This window comes from Urocampus carinirostris, chromosome 19 (assembly GCF_059441175.1).
Source record: "Urocampus carinirostris isolate Australia breed hairy pipefish chromosome 19, RoL_Ucar_1.0, whole genome shotgun sequence".
NCBI lineage: Eukaryota > Metazoa > Chordata > Actinopteri > Syngnathiformes > Syngnathidae > Urocampus > Urocampus carinirostris.
This window is the reverse complement of record NC_142367.1, coordinates 9212192-9226949: the sequence shown is the minus strand read 5'-3', so window position 1 is coordinate 9226949 and position 14758 is coordinate 9212192. Positions and strand designations below refer to the sequence as shown.

The 14758-nt window shown below is 38.5% G+C and overlaps 2 protein-coding genes across 2 annotated transcripts in view; both read right to left on the bottom strand.

Moving 5' to 3' along the window:
• The window catches only part of mpp2b (MAGUK p55 scaffold protein 2b), a 28969-nt gene extending 21440 nt beyond the window's left edge, over positions 1-7529 (bottom strand). Inside the window, exons 1-2 of the mRNA XM_088323299.1 lie at positions 7239-7529; positions 1628-1707 (exon numbers count right to left, since the gene is read on the bottom strand). Coding sequence (XP_088179425.1) covers positions 1628-1658 — 31 coding nt within the window. The 5' untranslated portion in view covers positions 1659-1707; positions 7239-7529. The remainder of the gene's footprint in view (positions 1-1627; positions 1708-7238) is intronic.
• A 1632-nt stretch (positions 7530-9161) lies between these two features.
• On the bottom strand, positions 9162-13504 carry pyyb (peptide YYb). The gene is made up of 3 exons (XM_088323694.1): positions 12978-13504; positions 12724-12914; positions 9162-9398 (listed from the first exon to the last, which is right to left on the bottom strand). Exons 2-3 carry the CDS (start codon positions 12900-12902, stop codon positions 9290-9292), a joined length of 288 nt encoding a protein of 95 aa, XP_088179820.1. The 5' UTR covers positions 12903-12914; positions 12978-13504; the 3' UTR covers positions 9162-9289.
• Between the last annotated feature and the right edge of the window lie 1254 nt (positions 13505-14758).

Sequence of the window (14758 nt, the reverse complement as noted above, 5' to 3'; positions counted from 1 at the left end):
CTAACAAGCCAAGCTCTTCAGTGCCTCGTGGACATTACGACGAGGTAGAGAGGATGCACGACCAAGTTGTGCTACTACATCTAAAGAAAAACAATATATTGTATTAGGAAACATAAATGCTTCAAATGTTTATTAAAAGGCAAGCTTTCCTGTGCTAGTGGACATTCCCAAAAGGCTCAATCACACCTAGGGACAATTTGGACCTGCCAATTACCTAGACATGCATGTTTTTGGAACGTGGGAATGTGTGCCCGGAGGAAACCCACAAAAGCACAAGGAGAACATGCAAACTCTGCACAGAAAGGCTGGTAGCTGGATTTGAACCCATGACCTCAGAACTGTGTCGCGGACGCGCTAACCACTCCTCTGCCGTGCCGGCCAAAAATATACAAAACAATGATATTAATTAAAAAAACAAAATTTAAAAAGGAGCAGTTATGCCATGAGAAATTATCACGGATCCAAAACATTGAAACCTTTTACTCTATCATTTCCCTCATCTTGTTTAAAAAAAAATACGTTTATTAAAATGGCCATCCCACGAAAAAGGATTAGACCAACCAAAAACTTTATTCGCACCCATGCGCCAATAATATTCTTACAGATAATCTGTGTGAATGCTGAGAAAGAGAAAATAAATGACTGTGTGACTAGATCTCATAAGTGGCAAAATTTAAGGTGAAGAAAAAAAGCTGTTTTTTTTCGCTTTTATTATATAAAATTTTTTTAACTTATAGTCACACTGAAAAAAAAAGTCCGACCCAATCAATTGCTGTGCGGCCAAACCTAGAGTTTTATTGCATGGCTAGGCTTTGTGCTACGAATAATATTTATACACACAGATTTCTTGAGTGAATGCTCAGAAGAGAAAAAAACACAAAATAAAACATTATACTGTAATTAGAGCTTGAATAAATTACTCTTAAATGTAGCCGAATTTAAAGTGCAATAATATTCTGGCGATTGTTTGCATATTTTATCATTTAAAACAATCGTGTGTTCCTTAATATGCAGCAAAACTGTTAATACCAAATTGAGTATTGTGCTACCAACTCAAAAGGTTAGTCGCACACATGCTACCAACAGAAAAGTATTGTCATTAGGTGTGGTTTTGACACTGTTAGGTTTTTCTGGTTTAACAAATGTATTCTATCTGATATTGTGATATAGGGTTCTAGTTTTTGGTTTGGGAACATGCCATATGCCTTTATTTGTCTAAAGAAAAACAAAATAAATCTAAAAACACGTGAACATTTGCCGTCAAGCGGTAGAACATCACTTTCAGGATCAGAAATTATCCTCCTCAAGTCACATTCGAAGAAGGGAGATTATTTTCACATCTGGAGTACTGGATTAGCCGTAAAGCTTTCACTATCGCTTACACCATTCGTGACTAATTTGTTCCTTGGAAGTCTCGAATCAACGGTGTGAGATAAATATGTTTTCTGAAAGTATTATATGTTGAATGAGATTGTTTTTGTCCGACTTGGTTTGTTGGTTGGTTGGATCCCTTAACCACTAGGGCTGTAGGGGCACCATTTCCTATGGTGCGTTTTGGGCAAGTACAGCCTGGTGGCGCCCATCCCTCTCCAGGCCCTCACTTGGCATTCGTTTAGTTTCTGCTTACCTGAGTCGGAAAAAGTCGTGGCCACAGGCATTTTGCGAATCGTTCCTTCCTCGTATTCTCCGTCAAACTTTCTCGGTCAGCTGCGAAAGAAAACCGAAGAGGATCAAAATATGAAAACGAGAAAACGCAGGAAATGTTGGAACAAAAACTAGTTCGCACAGAGCAAAACATGGAAGACAACATAGGACATGTTGGATAACCAACTGTTTCTTGATGGAGAAAACAAAAAAGAAAGAACAGCGGTACCATACTCAACATGTGGATAGAATAACAATATAATGTACCAACACCAACTAGTTGTAACAGAGAAAAACATGAAAATAGGACAACACAATAAACATTGCCTGACCTGGACAAAACGACAGAGTGCTGGAATAGTAACTAATGCTAACTGAACAAAACATGAAAGAGGACAAGTCCTTAGCATGGATAGAAGTGTTAAGAAGATAACATATTGAAAGAATGTTAGAATACTAACTGGCTTGAACTGAAAAAAACATGAAGGGAAACAATGCATTATATGTGCTCATGCGTGAATAGAACAACTACATCATGTTAGCTCTACCGGAAGAAAATCAGGAAAGGCGGGACGACACAAAAAACATTCCAACCCCTGGACATAACGACTAGCGTGCTGCAACACTCAAAACCTTGAACTAAACAAAACATAAAAAGGAACGCAGGATAGATTGGAACACTAGCGCTAACTGAAAATGACATGAAAAGTAAAGGAAGATATTGTTCAATTTACGTGCGAGTACATAACAAGAGTGCCGAAACAACTAGGCAAGTAACAATGTTGCTAACTGGCTCTAACAGAAAAAAACATGACAGAGAAATAACATGCAGAATATGACAATTACAAAAGTGCCATGACACAGAGACCATAAAATATCAATATTACCAGCCGAGTGAAAAAATATTTTTTTTAGGTTTGGGAGTGCCTTTCTTCACTCCCAAGAATACTTTGTGACATTGAAACTTTTGAAATAACCTTGTGACATAAAATCCTCGAGACCTCAAAAGCAAAACATGATAGTAAAGAAAGTAAAGTACCTGACAATTTAAGCAAAGCTTCGGTAAGGAATATCCAGCAAAAAAAAGGTAAACAAAAAGAAATCTGTATAGGCTAGCTAATGGATAGGGTTGGCATTCAACCTCTACCTTGCCTGGACTTTTGCCCGATTATTTGATCCCTGCGGGTAAGAGTTCGACCAACATTCCTGCTAGCATGGCACTAACACGCTTTGGAATGTTCTGCTTTACAAACGGATCCATTTTTAAAGGAGCCAGGGATTTTCACTTTTGAGTCGTCATGTGGATTTGTATAGCCCTTCATCCCAAAGCGTCTCAAAGGACTGCACAAACCCCCATTAAGACAACACCCCCTAATATGAAACCTACACCAGGGCAAGGAAAAAGTCAAAAATCTCAGGATGAAGGAAATTAAGTAACCTTGAGGATGGGTCACACAAGAGACAAACCAGCTTCCAGATGAACAGGCTGCAATGGATGTTGCTTAGGTCACAATACACAGAACATATTCAACACCAACAACCAACATAAGTAAAAACTGAAATTGTTCAAGAAGTCCAAGACACCAACAATGCAGCTTCCCATCACAGCATGCTAGTCAATGCAGATGATGACATGTTTCAGGTCCCGGTGCTGGTACACTGACTCATCCAGGTTGAACCTTCGCCCTCACTCTTCAACCAGACGGGAAAACCAAAGTTTCAGGTCGGCATCAACCATAAGCTATAGAACAGGGGTCCTAGAGCTACTTTTTGTTACGGATAAGCGCACCCAGTTTGATATGCATTTTTTAAATATCTATGTTATTATTACTATGTTGTTAGTGTGTTATGTGATAGGTTAGAAGTAGGGTAAATAGACAACCACTAAAAAAAACATTTTACTAGAAAAAAAAAAAAAAGAATCACAATGACTCAGCACTGACGAGATATTTTCAGAACAGATCCGTGGGCACCTCCTCAGGGGGCACGCTGGTGCCCGCTGGCACCATGTTGGAGACCCCTGCTATCGAATATACAGTATGTGTTTTTAAATCTAGATTTGAACACTTCCACTGAGGTAGCAAATCTTTCAGGGAGCAGAGAATTCCACCGCACCGGGCCCTGAATGGAGAACTCTATCAAGCCTGTGGATTTTTTCTTGGCTCTTGGAGTCACAAGTCGACTAAATTCATCACAACGTTTGGTTAAAACGGATCTCAAAAGGACCTTGGATAAAAAAGAATCCGGCTTTGAAATTTAAAGCCGTAAATGACTCTTAAGGACACGTGTCATTCGCCTTCGATGTTTTGTGCTGTTAGAGAGTGTTCCAGCATATCTTACCTTGCCTTCTTTTCATGTTTTGTAAAGATATATGTATTTAGTGGTCAAGAATCATAGTTAGAGGCAATCTTATTGTTTTGGCCACATGCAGAAATGTTTTTGTTGTCCCTTATGTTTTTTTTCTGGTTCAGTTGGTTGGTGTTGGAACATTAGGAAGTTGCTTTGTCCACGTGTAAGCATATTACATGCACCCCATTTAAGTTTTGTTCAGTTAGAACTACTTAGTATTTCTACATATCCCACGTTGCCTCATGTTTTGTTCAGATAAATCTACTTAGGGTTCCAACATTATAGTTCATGGTCTCGTAATCATCACACTCAATCTTTCCACTTGTAGGAATGTTCTTTGTGTCGTCCAATTTCATGTTTTGTTAGCTTATAGCTGGTTAGTGTTCGTACATATGCTGTGTCCACTATCTCATGTTATGTCTTGTAAGAGCTGGTTGTTGTGAAACAAAATGAAGGTATATTGCGCTACTGTTGTGTTCTCTCCCTTTTGTGTTTTGTTCAGTTAGAACCAGTTAGTATTACAACATATGCATAATTAATTGTCTTCCTTTCATGCTTTGTCCTGATAGAGCTGGTTTGTGTTAGAACATTGTTTCTGCATCCTTTTAGTTTTGTGTATTGCTTTGCCAAGATATTCTGCATCATCTTCCATTCATATTTTGTTACGTAAAAGCTTATCTCCTGTCATATCCAGCATTGTCTATCTTTCAAAATTCTGTTCATTCAGAACCGGTTGTATTTGAACATATCCCATGTTGTCTCTCTTTCATGTTTTGTTCAGTGCAAGATAGCTTGTTTTCCAACACATCCTGAGTCTTGTACCCTTCTTCTTTTATTTATTTTTTTATTTATTATATCTAATTCGTGTTTAAAAATGATGTAGTTGAGCCCGCGTTGCCAGCGCTTTGACGTTTTTGAATTTTCAAGTTCCAGGAAAATGTCCCCGTTTTGTCCAAATTCCTTTTCTGTCAATCAATCCTTTCCTTAAAGCTTATTTTGAAAGGGACATTTGCAACTGTCACATCAATTCCTGGCGTGTAAACACGGACACAAACAAGTCTTAATCCACATATGGAGCCCGGCCTAAAAATAACCTGGAGCTCCCGCAGGTTGTACTCGGCTCATGACTTCACACGGTAAAGTGGCGTATCCAAGACAACCGTGAGCGCTGCGTCGCCATGGCAACAAGGGAAACGGCGTGGGATTAATGACCGTCAAATTAAAACTGATGCTATTTGAAGAACGTCTTACGATTAGTTTTAGTAGGGTAACCATTTCATTAATTATAAATTAATCCACATACGAAACTGCGTAAATATGCTTTTTGTGGATACAAATAAGACACCCATCACACTGATTAGTACCGACTTCCCCACTGATCCTTTTGTTATGTGGATGTAGGAAAAGTAAACTTATTTTTAGCGACTTCTAAAAGTAAATGTAATATTTATAGCTGAATGTGGCACGTCAATATGACACTGGGTATGAATAAAACAAAAATACAAAAGCATGCCATCAAAAGCCCATGACTAAGCCTGACGGCGTCTTTTTAAATCTTCCTGAGGGAATGTGAGCAAGGAGCTTATTTTAGAGCCGATCTAAAGAATATTTAAATTAATCTCTCATGCAGATTAAATCAAATCTTAAATTCCACTTCGAAAAGAAACTTTTGTGAGAGTTAGGTCAGAATTTTAAATTTTTAATATTGAGCAAGTTTGTTAAGTGATTGTGCATTTGTGTTTCAGAAAATATGCAAACTTTCAAAATAAAATTCCTAGTTAAAGTTTTCTGTATAGGCAAATCATATTTTTTTATTATTTTTATATTTCACATAACCCACTTTAGTAGTTTAAAGTTATTCACAAAAGAGGGGCCTGACCTTTTTTTAATTTATTTATTGATTGATCGAAATTAGGGTGGCACGTTGGGAGAGTGGTTAGTGAGTCCTGTGCAGGCAATCCGGTTTCCATCCAAAAACATGCATGTCAGGTTGATTGGCTGGTACAAATTGTCCCTATGTGTGAATGAGCGAGTGAGTTTTCTGTCTGAGTTGTGTGCCCTGCAACTGGCAAGCAACCAGTTCAGGGTGATCCCTGTGCACAGCCCTAAATGGGCTCCAGTACCCCTGCCCCAGAACCCCTGCAACCATACTTAGGATAAGCGGTGCAGATAATGATGGATGATCTTAATCAGGGGTTGCGAACACGTGGCTCTAGAGCTGCATGCGGCTCTTGGCCAATAAGAATGCGGAACTTTGCCTTATCTTATTTTCTATATACTGTGGCTCTTTGCCTTGTTTCATGTTTAGGTTTTTTGTGTGTATTGAGGCTGGGCACTTTCCTTGAAATCAACACAAGAACAATACTTGTTGTATTGTAAGGAGAGGAGTGTGTTATGGGAAATAATATGTTTTTAATTGTGTGTGTTTGTCTGTCATGGCAGGTCAGTGCGTGGTGTGGCTCGTCGTTTCTCACAGTTAAAAATGTTGGCTCTTTGTGTCAAACTTGTTCGCCACCCATGATCTAAATGAAATTTAAAAAAAAAACATTTCTCCATCCTACGTAATTAAATCAGCTTTAAAAAAAATCAATGAATGAATGGCTTTTATTGTCATTAGACAAGGGCTTCTCCTTTTAGTGAACTTAAAACAAGGTAAACATGTGCAAGAGGACGAAAACGTTATGTTAGTGATACAGTATATTAAAAAAAGTGTGTTCCCGAATTTAATAATAGCTAAAAAGATTTAGAGTGACAACTCAAACATAAACTTGAAATAATTATAAAAAATAAAAATATAAAAAGTTATATTTTGCATGCCGGAAAAAAAAATACACGTGCATCACATAAGCGCATGCGCAATATCTCACGCAGTTTAAAAATATGGCTTTTTAATATGAAATTTTAATTCAACGTAGGTTGCATTTAAATAACAAAATAACAGACGTTTTGGGATGCAACACGAAAAAAAAAGATTTATTAAGGATATGAAATAATATTTCATTGTTATGGTGTCGGTGACGTCAGAGCACAGGTGCAACGAGGGTAATTAGGCTACCGTAATCATTCAAATAAATTCTCACGCTAAATATAAGCAAGACAAAGAAGCAATATTTGATATTTTGTCAGATTTAAAAAGTGGAAAAAGACGGTAATAAAAATACATATCAATGACGAAAAAAAACTAATTAAAAATAGTGAGCAAAACGTTTTGGGCTTTTGTTCGACAACGGCGCTTTTTTGCTTACCTTTTCCGGCCGCCGCGTCCCTGAGAGCGGCTCGGTTCTACTGATGACGGCGTCGTCGTCAACGGCGTGTTCAGTTTAATCCGCTAGCTGGCTTTTCCACGGCAACCCACTCGACAAAAAAACAATTCCCGGGTAATCAAAAGGGTTCTGTTTTCTTCTCAGAAGGTTTGGTGATGGAGGATAATGGTGACAGTACCGAACCTCAACACACACGGGAGGACACAACACAAGTCGAGCGTGTGTCGGAACCTATTGTCAGCGGAAATTAACGAGCATCGTTTGGGGAGATGGCGACCTCTAGTGAATGAAAGTTGCGTTGCACCTCATGTTGGCTTCGCGGGAGGAGGTGGAATGTTGTTTGCTGGAGGAATAGACAATATTTTATGCCTTTATTTTCTTTATGGTCAAGTTATTTTCCTTCTTTTGTTATTTTATTTGTTTTTTTTTTATTTAGTTTATTTATGATATCAAAACACGATTGTTTGATGCCATTCTTTTTTCATTGTGGTATTATTTTTTCATTTCTTTATAGATTTTTCGAGTAACAATATTGTTATGCCACTTTTATTGTGGAATTTTCCTAATTTCTTTATTAGATAAATCAATACACGATGAATTCATGACATTATTCTTTTTCAGCCAGTTTTCCTAATTTTATTTGAAAACTGAATCAAATATTCTATCATTTCATGCTATTATTTTATTGTAAAGTTATTTTCTTCATTTTTTAAAATTTTATGCTATTTGTCTGAGAAACGGTATTGTATGTGATTATTTTTATAATTGTAAAATGATTTTCCTAATTTCTTTTTTGTTAGAGAAATCAAAAAGCGCGAATTTTATGGCAACTTCTTTATTGACAAGTTGTTGTCCTCATTCCTTTATTTGTTATTGTTAAATTCGTTTTTTGGATCAATTTATGCCATTAGTTTACTTTTTGTAAAGTTCTTCATTTCTTTACTTCGTTTGTTTGAGAAAGCAAAAGACAATTATTTTATGCCATGGTTTACTTTGTTTAGTTCTTTCCTTCATTTCTTTATTTGTGTGCAAAATTCAAACACGACTACTGAATGCCATTATATTCTTTGTTATTTTCCTCATTTTATGCCGTTTATCGTAAAGTTCTTCACCTGATTTCTTTACTTTCTTCATTGAATAGTATTTTCTTTATATTTCTTGCTTAAATCAAATAAAAAAACAATGACAAGAAATGATGGTTAATCGTTTCTCCTTTTTCCTCAATATAATACTTAAAAAAAAAACAGTCAATCTGCAACCTCAGAGGAAATGTTTAAATCTAGGCTCAAAAGACACTACTATTCTATAGCACACGAATGACGTATATTTCCTGTTGACAATATCTGTAAAGTATTTGTTATTACAACATCCATTGCAGCCTGGTCATCCTGAAGGGGGATTACCTCACGTGAAGTCCCTTCTCAAGGATTGCCCAATTTCCTCATTTTGAGGTTTTAGAGTTTTCCCTTGCCCTCATGCAGGTTTTAGATCAGGGGATGGTGTAATAATAGTGTGTGCTTTGCAATAATCCGTGCTCTCGCTGTGCAGCCCTTTGAGACTCTTTGTGATTAAGGGCTATACAAATTAACATGACTTGACACTCATTGAATGCATTGTCTTTATTGTAAACTGTTCTTCCTTTCTTTGTGAAATGTTTTTCGTTATTTTATTTCTTTCAGAAATGAAAACATGACTAGATTGTCCCATTACAATGATTCATTTTTGTTATTTTCCCCATTTCATTTTTTTGAGAACCCTAAAACCCATCATTTGATGGTATAATTTTCTTTACTGTCAAGTTATTTTCCTCATTTTTTATTTTAGTTAGAGGAAAAAAAACGCTCATTTGATGCCATTATTATCTTTATTGTAAAGACTTTCTCCTCATACAAATTATTTACAAAGTTGTGTACAAAGAGAAGCAACGCAGACAAAGAGAGCAAGAAAACATGCACGAAGATCAAGAAATCCATGTATTTTTTGTTTTTTTCATCCTTTTATTTTGGAGGAGGACTGGTCCCTTTTTGGCTGGATTACCACCAGCCACTGTTGTAATCGTACCGCGGATCGGAATCTTGGTTGGGATCTGCGCCGTACAGCAGCCAGGCCACGGCTTGCTCGGGGGATGATCTCTTCCCATATCTGGACAACCCAAAAAAAATCACACATTGCAAAGCCTTAGAGAGTTATCAAAACAGCCCAGAAAATCACGGGCTGCTCTCTGCCCACTCTGGATGACATTTATGGTTTTGATAGCAGTCCCATAAAACAAAGACTAACAGGCTCAAAGAAAGTTTCTTTCCCTGGTCTTTCATTTTGCTCCTTACTCTAGCAATACAAGACCATAAGGCAGGGGGGGTCAAACATGCGGCCCGTGAGCCGGAACAGGCCCGCCAAGGGTTTTATTCGAGCCTGCAAGAAAGGAAAATAAACCACACTTTTAAATATGTCCACTTGATTTCACCAAAGCCAGGTCCCACTCACCAAGCAACTGGAGCTGTATTTCATTTTCTCTTTCTCTTTTTTCATCTTTCACTTGCTTCTCTCTTTACTTCTCTCTCCCTTTCTCTTTCTGTCTGTGTCTCTCCCTTCTCCCTTTTTGTCATTCTTTTTACTCTCCCTTTCTCTCTGCCACATTTTTTTCTTTCCTTCAGTTTTTCTTTCACTTTCTCTATAAATTATTTGGCTCCCTTCCTTTCTCTCTACACTTTCGTCTACTCTTTCTCTTTTTTCTCTTCTCTTTCTCTCTCTCCCACTTTCTTTATTTCTATTTATCTTTCTTTCTGTATTTCTTTCTATCTTTCTTTATGTATCTCTTTTTTCACCCTCTTTCTTTATTGCTCTCTTCATCTCGATCTTTCTCTTTCTTCTTTCTCTCTGCCTCTCTTTTTCTCTTTCTTTTTGCCCCTTTCATTCTTTCTTACTTCCTCTTTAATCTACAAGTCTGTCCCCCAAAAGAGTTATGCTCTACCATGTGGCCCCTGACATCAAACGAGATAGACACCCCTGTGGAGACAAAGACTATCCCTTTTCTCTACAAAGTGTAGGGCAAGGGACACACCACTCCACTTTCTTGTTGCATGTTTATCCTTGAGTGCCGCATCAAATCTCATTGTAAACAATATAGTATATACTAGTGTAAGGTCAAGACCAGGTGGACAGACATGTTTGATGGAATGACATGAACTAGGCAAGGGAAAAAAGTACGAATCATCCGTCTCTTTTTTTGAGCCTCGCTGGTAGCTAGCCTAACTCATTTCAGCTCCTAAATACTGGTTTTATCATTTGTTTTAATTTCCTAACAGTGTGTGATGCTACACGCTCCCTTGGATGGTAATTTAGTGTAGAAACGAGTCCACTCAGCTGCCAGGAATCGCCGGGCGGAATTAGGAGGAAAAAACAAAAAACAAACAAAAAAAACATTCATTTGCCATTTGTAATCGTCAGCCCCCCCAAAAAAGTTGTTTTTTTTCCTTAGATCTCTCCGAACAATCTCGTTTTTTTCCTTTTACGGACCCGTGGAACTACTTCCAACTTTATGATGCAATATTCGGTCGGGTTGGAAAATGAGCTGGGGGAGTCGTTGAACTTTTTGGCCGGAGACACTCCATCACAAAAATCGCAGACGATATGAGGTAAATAAAAATTTGTGGCCGATGAAGAGAATCGAGTCACTCCGGTGGAGGGAAGGAATTTTGGTTGGATTGTATTGATTTCCTGGATTGATTCATTAATGATTCTTTCCGAATATTACTAGAATTTAAATTGTATTTCTTCATTTATGAATGATGTATTTTTGTGAATTATTTCTTTCATAATCCTAATTCAAAAGCTAAATATGAATTGGAAAATTCAAGGCACATCTGTGAAATTCATGTGGAGCTTAAATCAAAAATAAGAAAATATAATAATGATAAATTTACATTACAGTATTATATGTTATAGTATTATATAATTCGATTGTATATAAATATGTATTTTTTTCATTTATGAGTGACTTAGTTTATGATATGATGTAATGCAATTTAATGTCATTCAATCCTGTTCACCTCCCCCAACACAGCAGAATGATTCTAGCCAATTCTGTGAAATTCACGCAGAGTTAATTAGTAATAAGAAATTAGAATAATTATAAAATTACTTAATATATATTTCAAACCTGTCTCTCAAACACAGCTGAGAAGTGTATTTTAGGGGGATTCTGTGTAATTTAGGTGGAGAGTAAAAAAGATAATATACTGTATTATCCATCCATCCATTATCTGAACGGCGCTTATCCTCAGTAGGGTCGCAGGGGTACTGGAGCCCATCCCAGCTATCCTCGGGGAGTGGGCAGAGGACACCCTGAACTGGTTGCCAGGGCACACAGGGACAGACAACTCACTCGCTCATTCACACCTAGGGACAATTTGGACCGGCCAATTAACCTGACATGCATGTTTTTGGAATGTGGGAGGAAACCAGAGTGCCCGGAGAAAACCCACGCAAGCACGGGGAAAACATGCAAACTCCAAACAGGAGGTTTGATCTCATGACCTTAGTACTGTGCCGCACACACGCTAACCACTGCGCCGCCGTGCTGCCATAATGTATTATAGTAACTTAAATTATATTATATTATAATTAATAATCAGCCCAGGCTCCTTCCCCCAACACAGCTGAGTTGTCTTAAAGAAATTCGGTGAAATTCATGTGGAAATTAAAAACAGAGTTCGTACGCCATTTTCAAGGCTAAATTCAAGCACTTTTTAAGGACTTTCAAAGCCAATTTTCCAATTTCCCTAGTATCATTATACAAAATAATCCAGTATGAATCGTGTATTTTTCAGAGCCACAAATATACCTGCGCCTTACAAATAAGAATTTTAAATTTGTGTGTGCATTTATCCAGACATATGATTTATAGATCGTGAGTAAATTGTGTACATATTTGTTTTCAGGACAAATCTGTCCCTATATGTGTTGGGTAAAAATGCCACAATGCCAGCTGCTATTAATCTCAAGGGAAGAAATCAAATGGTAAAACAAAGCCACCAGAGGATAGTGTTGGCATCATTTTGGGGCAAACTTATTGAAAAACAGGGCAACAATTTCAAGCATTTACAAGTACTTCACCCAAAATTCAACCACTTTTAAATCCTTGAAAACACAACATTAAAATTGAATCATTTTCAAGAATTTCAAGCACACCTATGAACAAAAAAATAATGATATAGTGGCGTAATTATGATGATATCATTCAAACAATTTTCCTCCCCCAACACAGTTAGTTTATGAGGCAATTCTGTGGGACATAGAAAGTCAATGAAAAACAAGAAAAGGAATCATTTTACAGTGACTTAATTTCCGATAATAATCAAACGTATGTCCCTCCCGCAACACAGCTGAATCGACCGTCCTCAGACTTGTTGAGCAGGAGCAGCAGCCGTGCCGGAGGAGGGCCACCCGTCCTCCCCCTTTTGCTCACCTCTGCCTGGTGATAAGGTTGACGTAGTGTCGGACGGCCGCCTGGTACTTGGCCCAGTCCTCCGGGGAGGCGTTGGTGCCGGGACTCTCGGGCTTGGGGGGGTAAGCGTGGGCCAGGCCCCCCCAAAACACCAACAGGCACACCAGGAGGGCGGCCAGCATCACAGACAATCTCGGCATAGCGAACGAAACCTTTTCCCGATAAATGAAAACCGTCAATGGGATCCTGGAGATCTTGGTCATTGTGACACTTACTTTTCGAAGTCTTGCAGAGACGATGATGAGGAGGATGAAGACGGCGGTTGCCTGACTGGCTCCTGGGCTCCGTCCGCCGCTTATTAAAGGCGGGCCGGCGTACCTGAGAGGCCACGCCTCCCGCTTTTCATTCCGTCATTTATTGGTCGTTTTGCAAAAAGCTTTCGGGGCCGACCGCAATCGGCGTCACACATCTTTCCGTCTGAACGATTATTATTGATTGGAAAACCACAAGTTTTTCTCCCCCTCTCTCACGCAGTTGGATGAAATATTCATTACATTGCGCCTATTGAAAAGTGACTCTGGCATCATCTTGTGACATCCTCAGAACTACAGTGGAACCCCGGTTCTCGACCATAATCCGTTCCAGAACCCTGTTCGAAAACTGATTTGGTCGATCACCGAAAATCGTTTTTCCCATTAAAAGTAATGTAAAATCGTTTTCATCCGTTCCAACACCCTGAATGTTTACCACGAACGTAAACATGAAGCTAACCCAGGCCAATTGTACGTTCGCGTTAGCGTAATCTTCCGTACGAAAGATTACGCTAACATGAACGTGTAAAAATAAAAAAAGGATTATGAATAGGATTTCTTACCTTTGTGGTGGACGGTGGGGAGAGAAAAATCATCAAAAATGTTCAACCTCTTCCAAAACTTGCGGCAGTTGCTTGCTTATAGCGTTAACTTCCTTAGCCGCATCACTCGATTTCACAGCCTCCTTATTCTTTACTATCGTTCTGATAGTAGATTTAGCCATACTGTATTCACTAGCAAGATTGGAAATTCGTACACCTCTTTCATATTTAGCTATTATGTCTTTCTTAAAGGCAATAGTTGGACGAACAACTTGTTTGTTTTTTTTACGTGTCCTGCTTGCACCGACCTTCTTCGGAGGCATAATTAGGTTCCGCTCAGCATTGCACCTTAGCGTACCGGCGTTCGAACTCCGATTTTTTTGACCGAACAGCGAAGCAAGAATTTCTCTACATTTTTGGTCGAACACCGATTTATCCGAACTGAGAGGCGTTCGAAAACCGAGGTTCCATTGCATGTCAAAATGAGGAGAAGGAGCTTCACTGAACACGGGGGTCAGCAACCCGCAGCTCTAGAGCCTCACGTGGCTCTTTAGCGCTGCTCTAGTGTTTTCGTAGACATTTTTATCAAAATAGTTTGAATGTTCGCGGCTGTTTCTGGGGTTGCCGACCCCTGGTCTGCACGGCTATTATTGATCGAAAAACCACACGTTTCTATTTTTTCTTTATAACGGTTCAATAAAATATTCATACACAACTCATTCATACACAAAAGTGACTCTGGCGTCATCTTGTGACGTCCTTGGAACTATGTTTTGTACACCCTTTTCATGAACAAATTCAAGTTAAGCACTATCAAAGCCAATTTTCCAATTTCTCCAGTACCCAGCATATTGGTCTGGTGCAACTGTCCTTATGCACCTCTTGAAAGCGATAACGCTTCACACGACAACGCGATACAAACTAATGTGAGCTGGAGTAGTCACGAGGGAAGAAGAAATGCAAAGCCAAGCCACCAGAGAAGGTGTGCCGGTGTCATTTTTAAGACTTTCTTTTAATGCGTGTCCTATCAAGTTAGACAGCCAAGAATCATGGCAACAATTTCAAGCATTTACAAGCACTTCACCCAAAATTCAAGCACCTTTCAAACCTTGAATATAAAACATTAAAATTCAAGCATTTTCAAGGATTTCGGTCACCCGTAAGAACCCTTTTTGTTGGAATGAATAGGAGCAGCCTCACTTA

Excerpts from the sequence above, each read along its gene's own strand:
- pyyb (XM_088323694.1), bottom strand. The coding sequence starts at position 12,902 with ATGCCGAGATTGTCTGTGATGCTGGCCGCCCTCCTGGTGTGCCTGTTG. Across the intron at positions 9,399-12,723 it reads AACCTTATCACCAGGCAGAG|ATATGGGAAGAGATCATCCC; the intron begins GTGAGCAAAAGG and ends TGGGTTGTCCAG.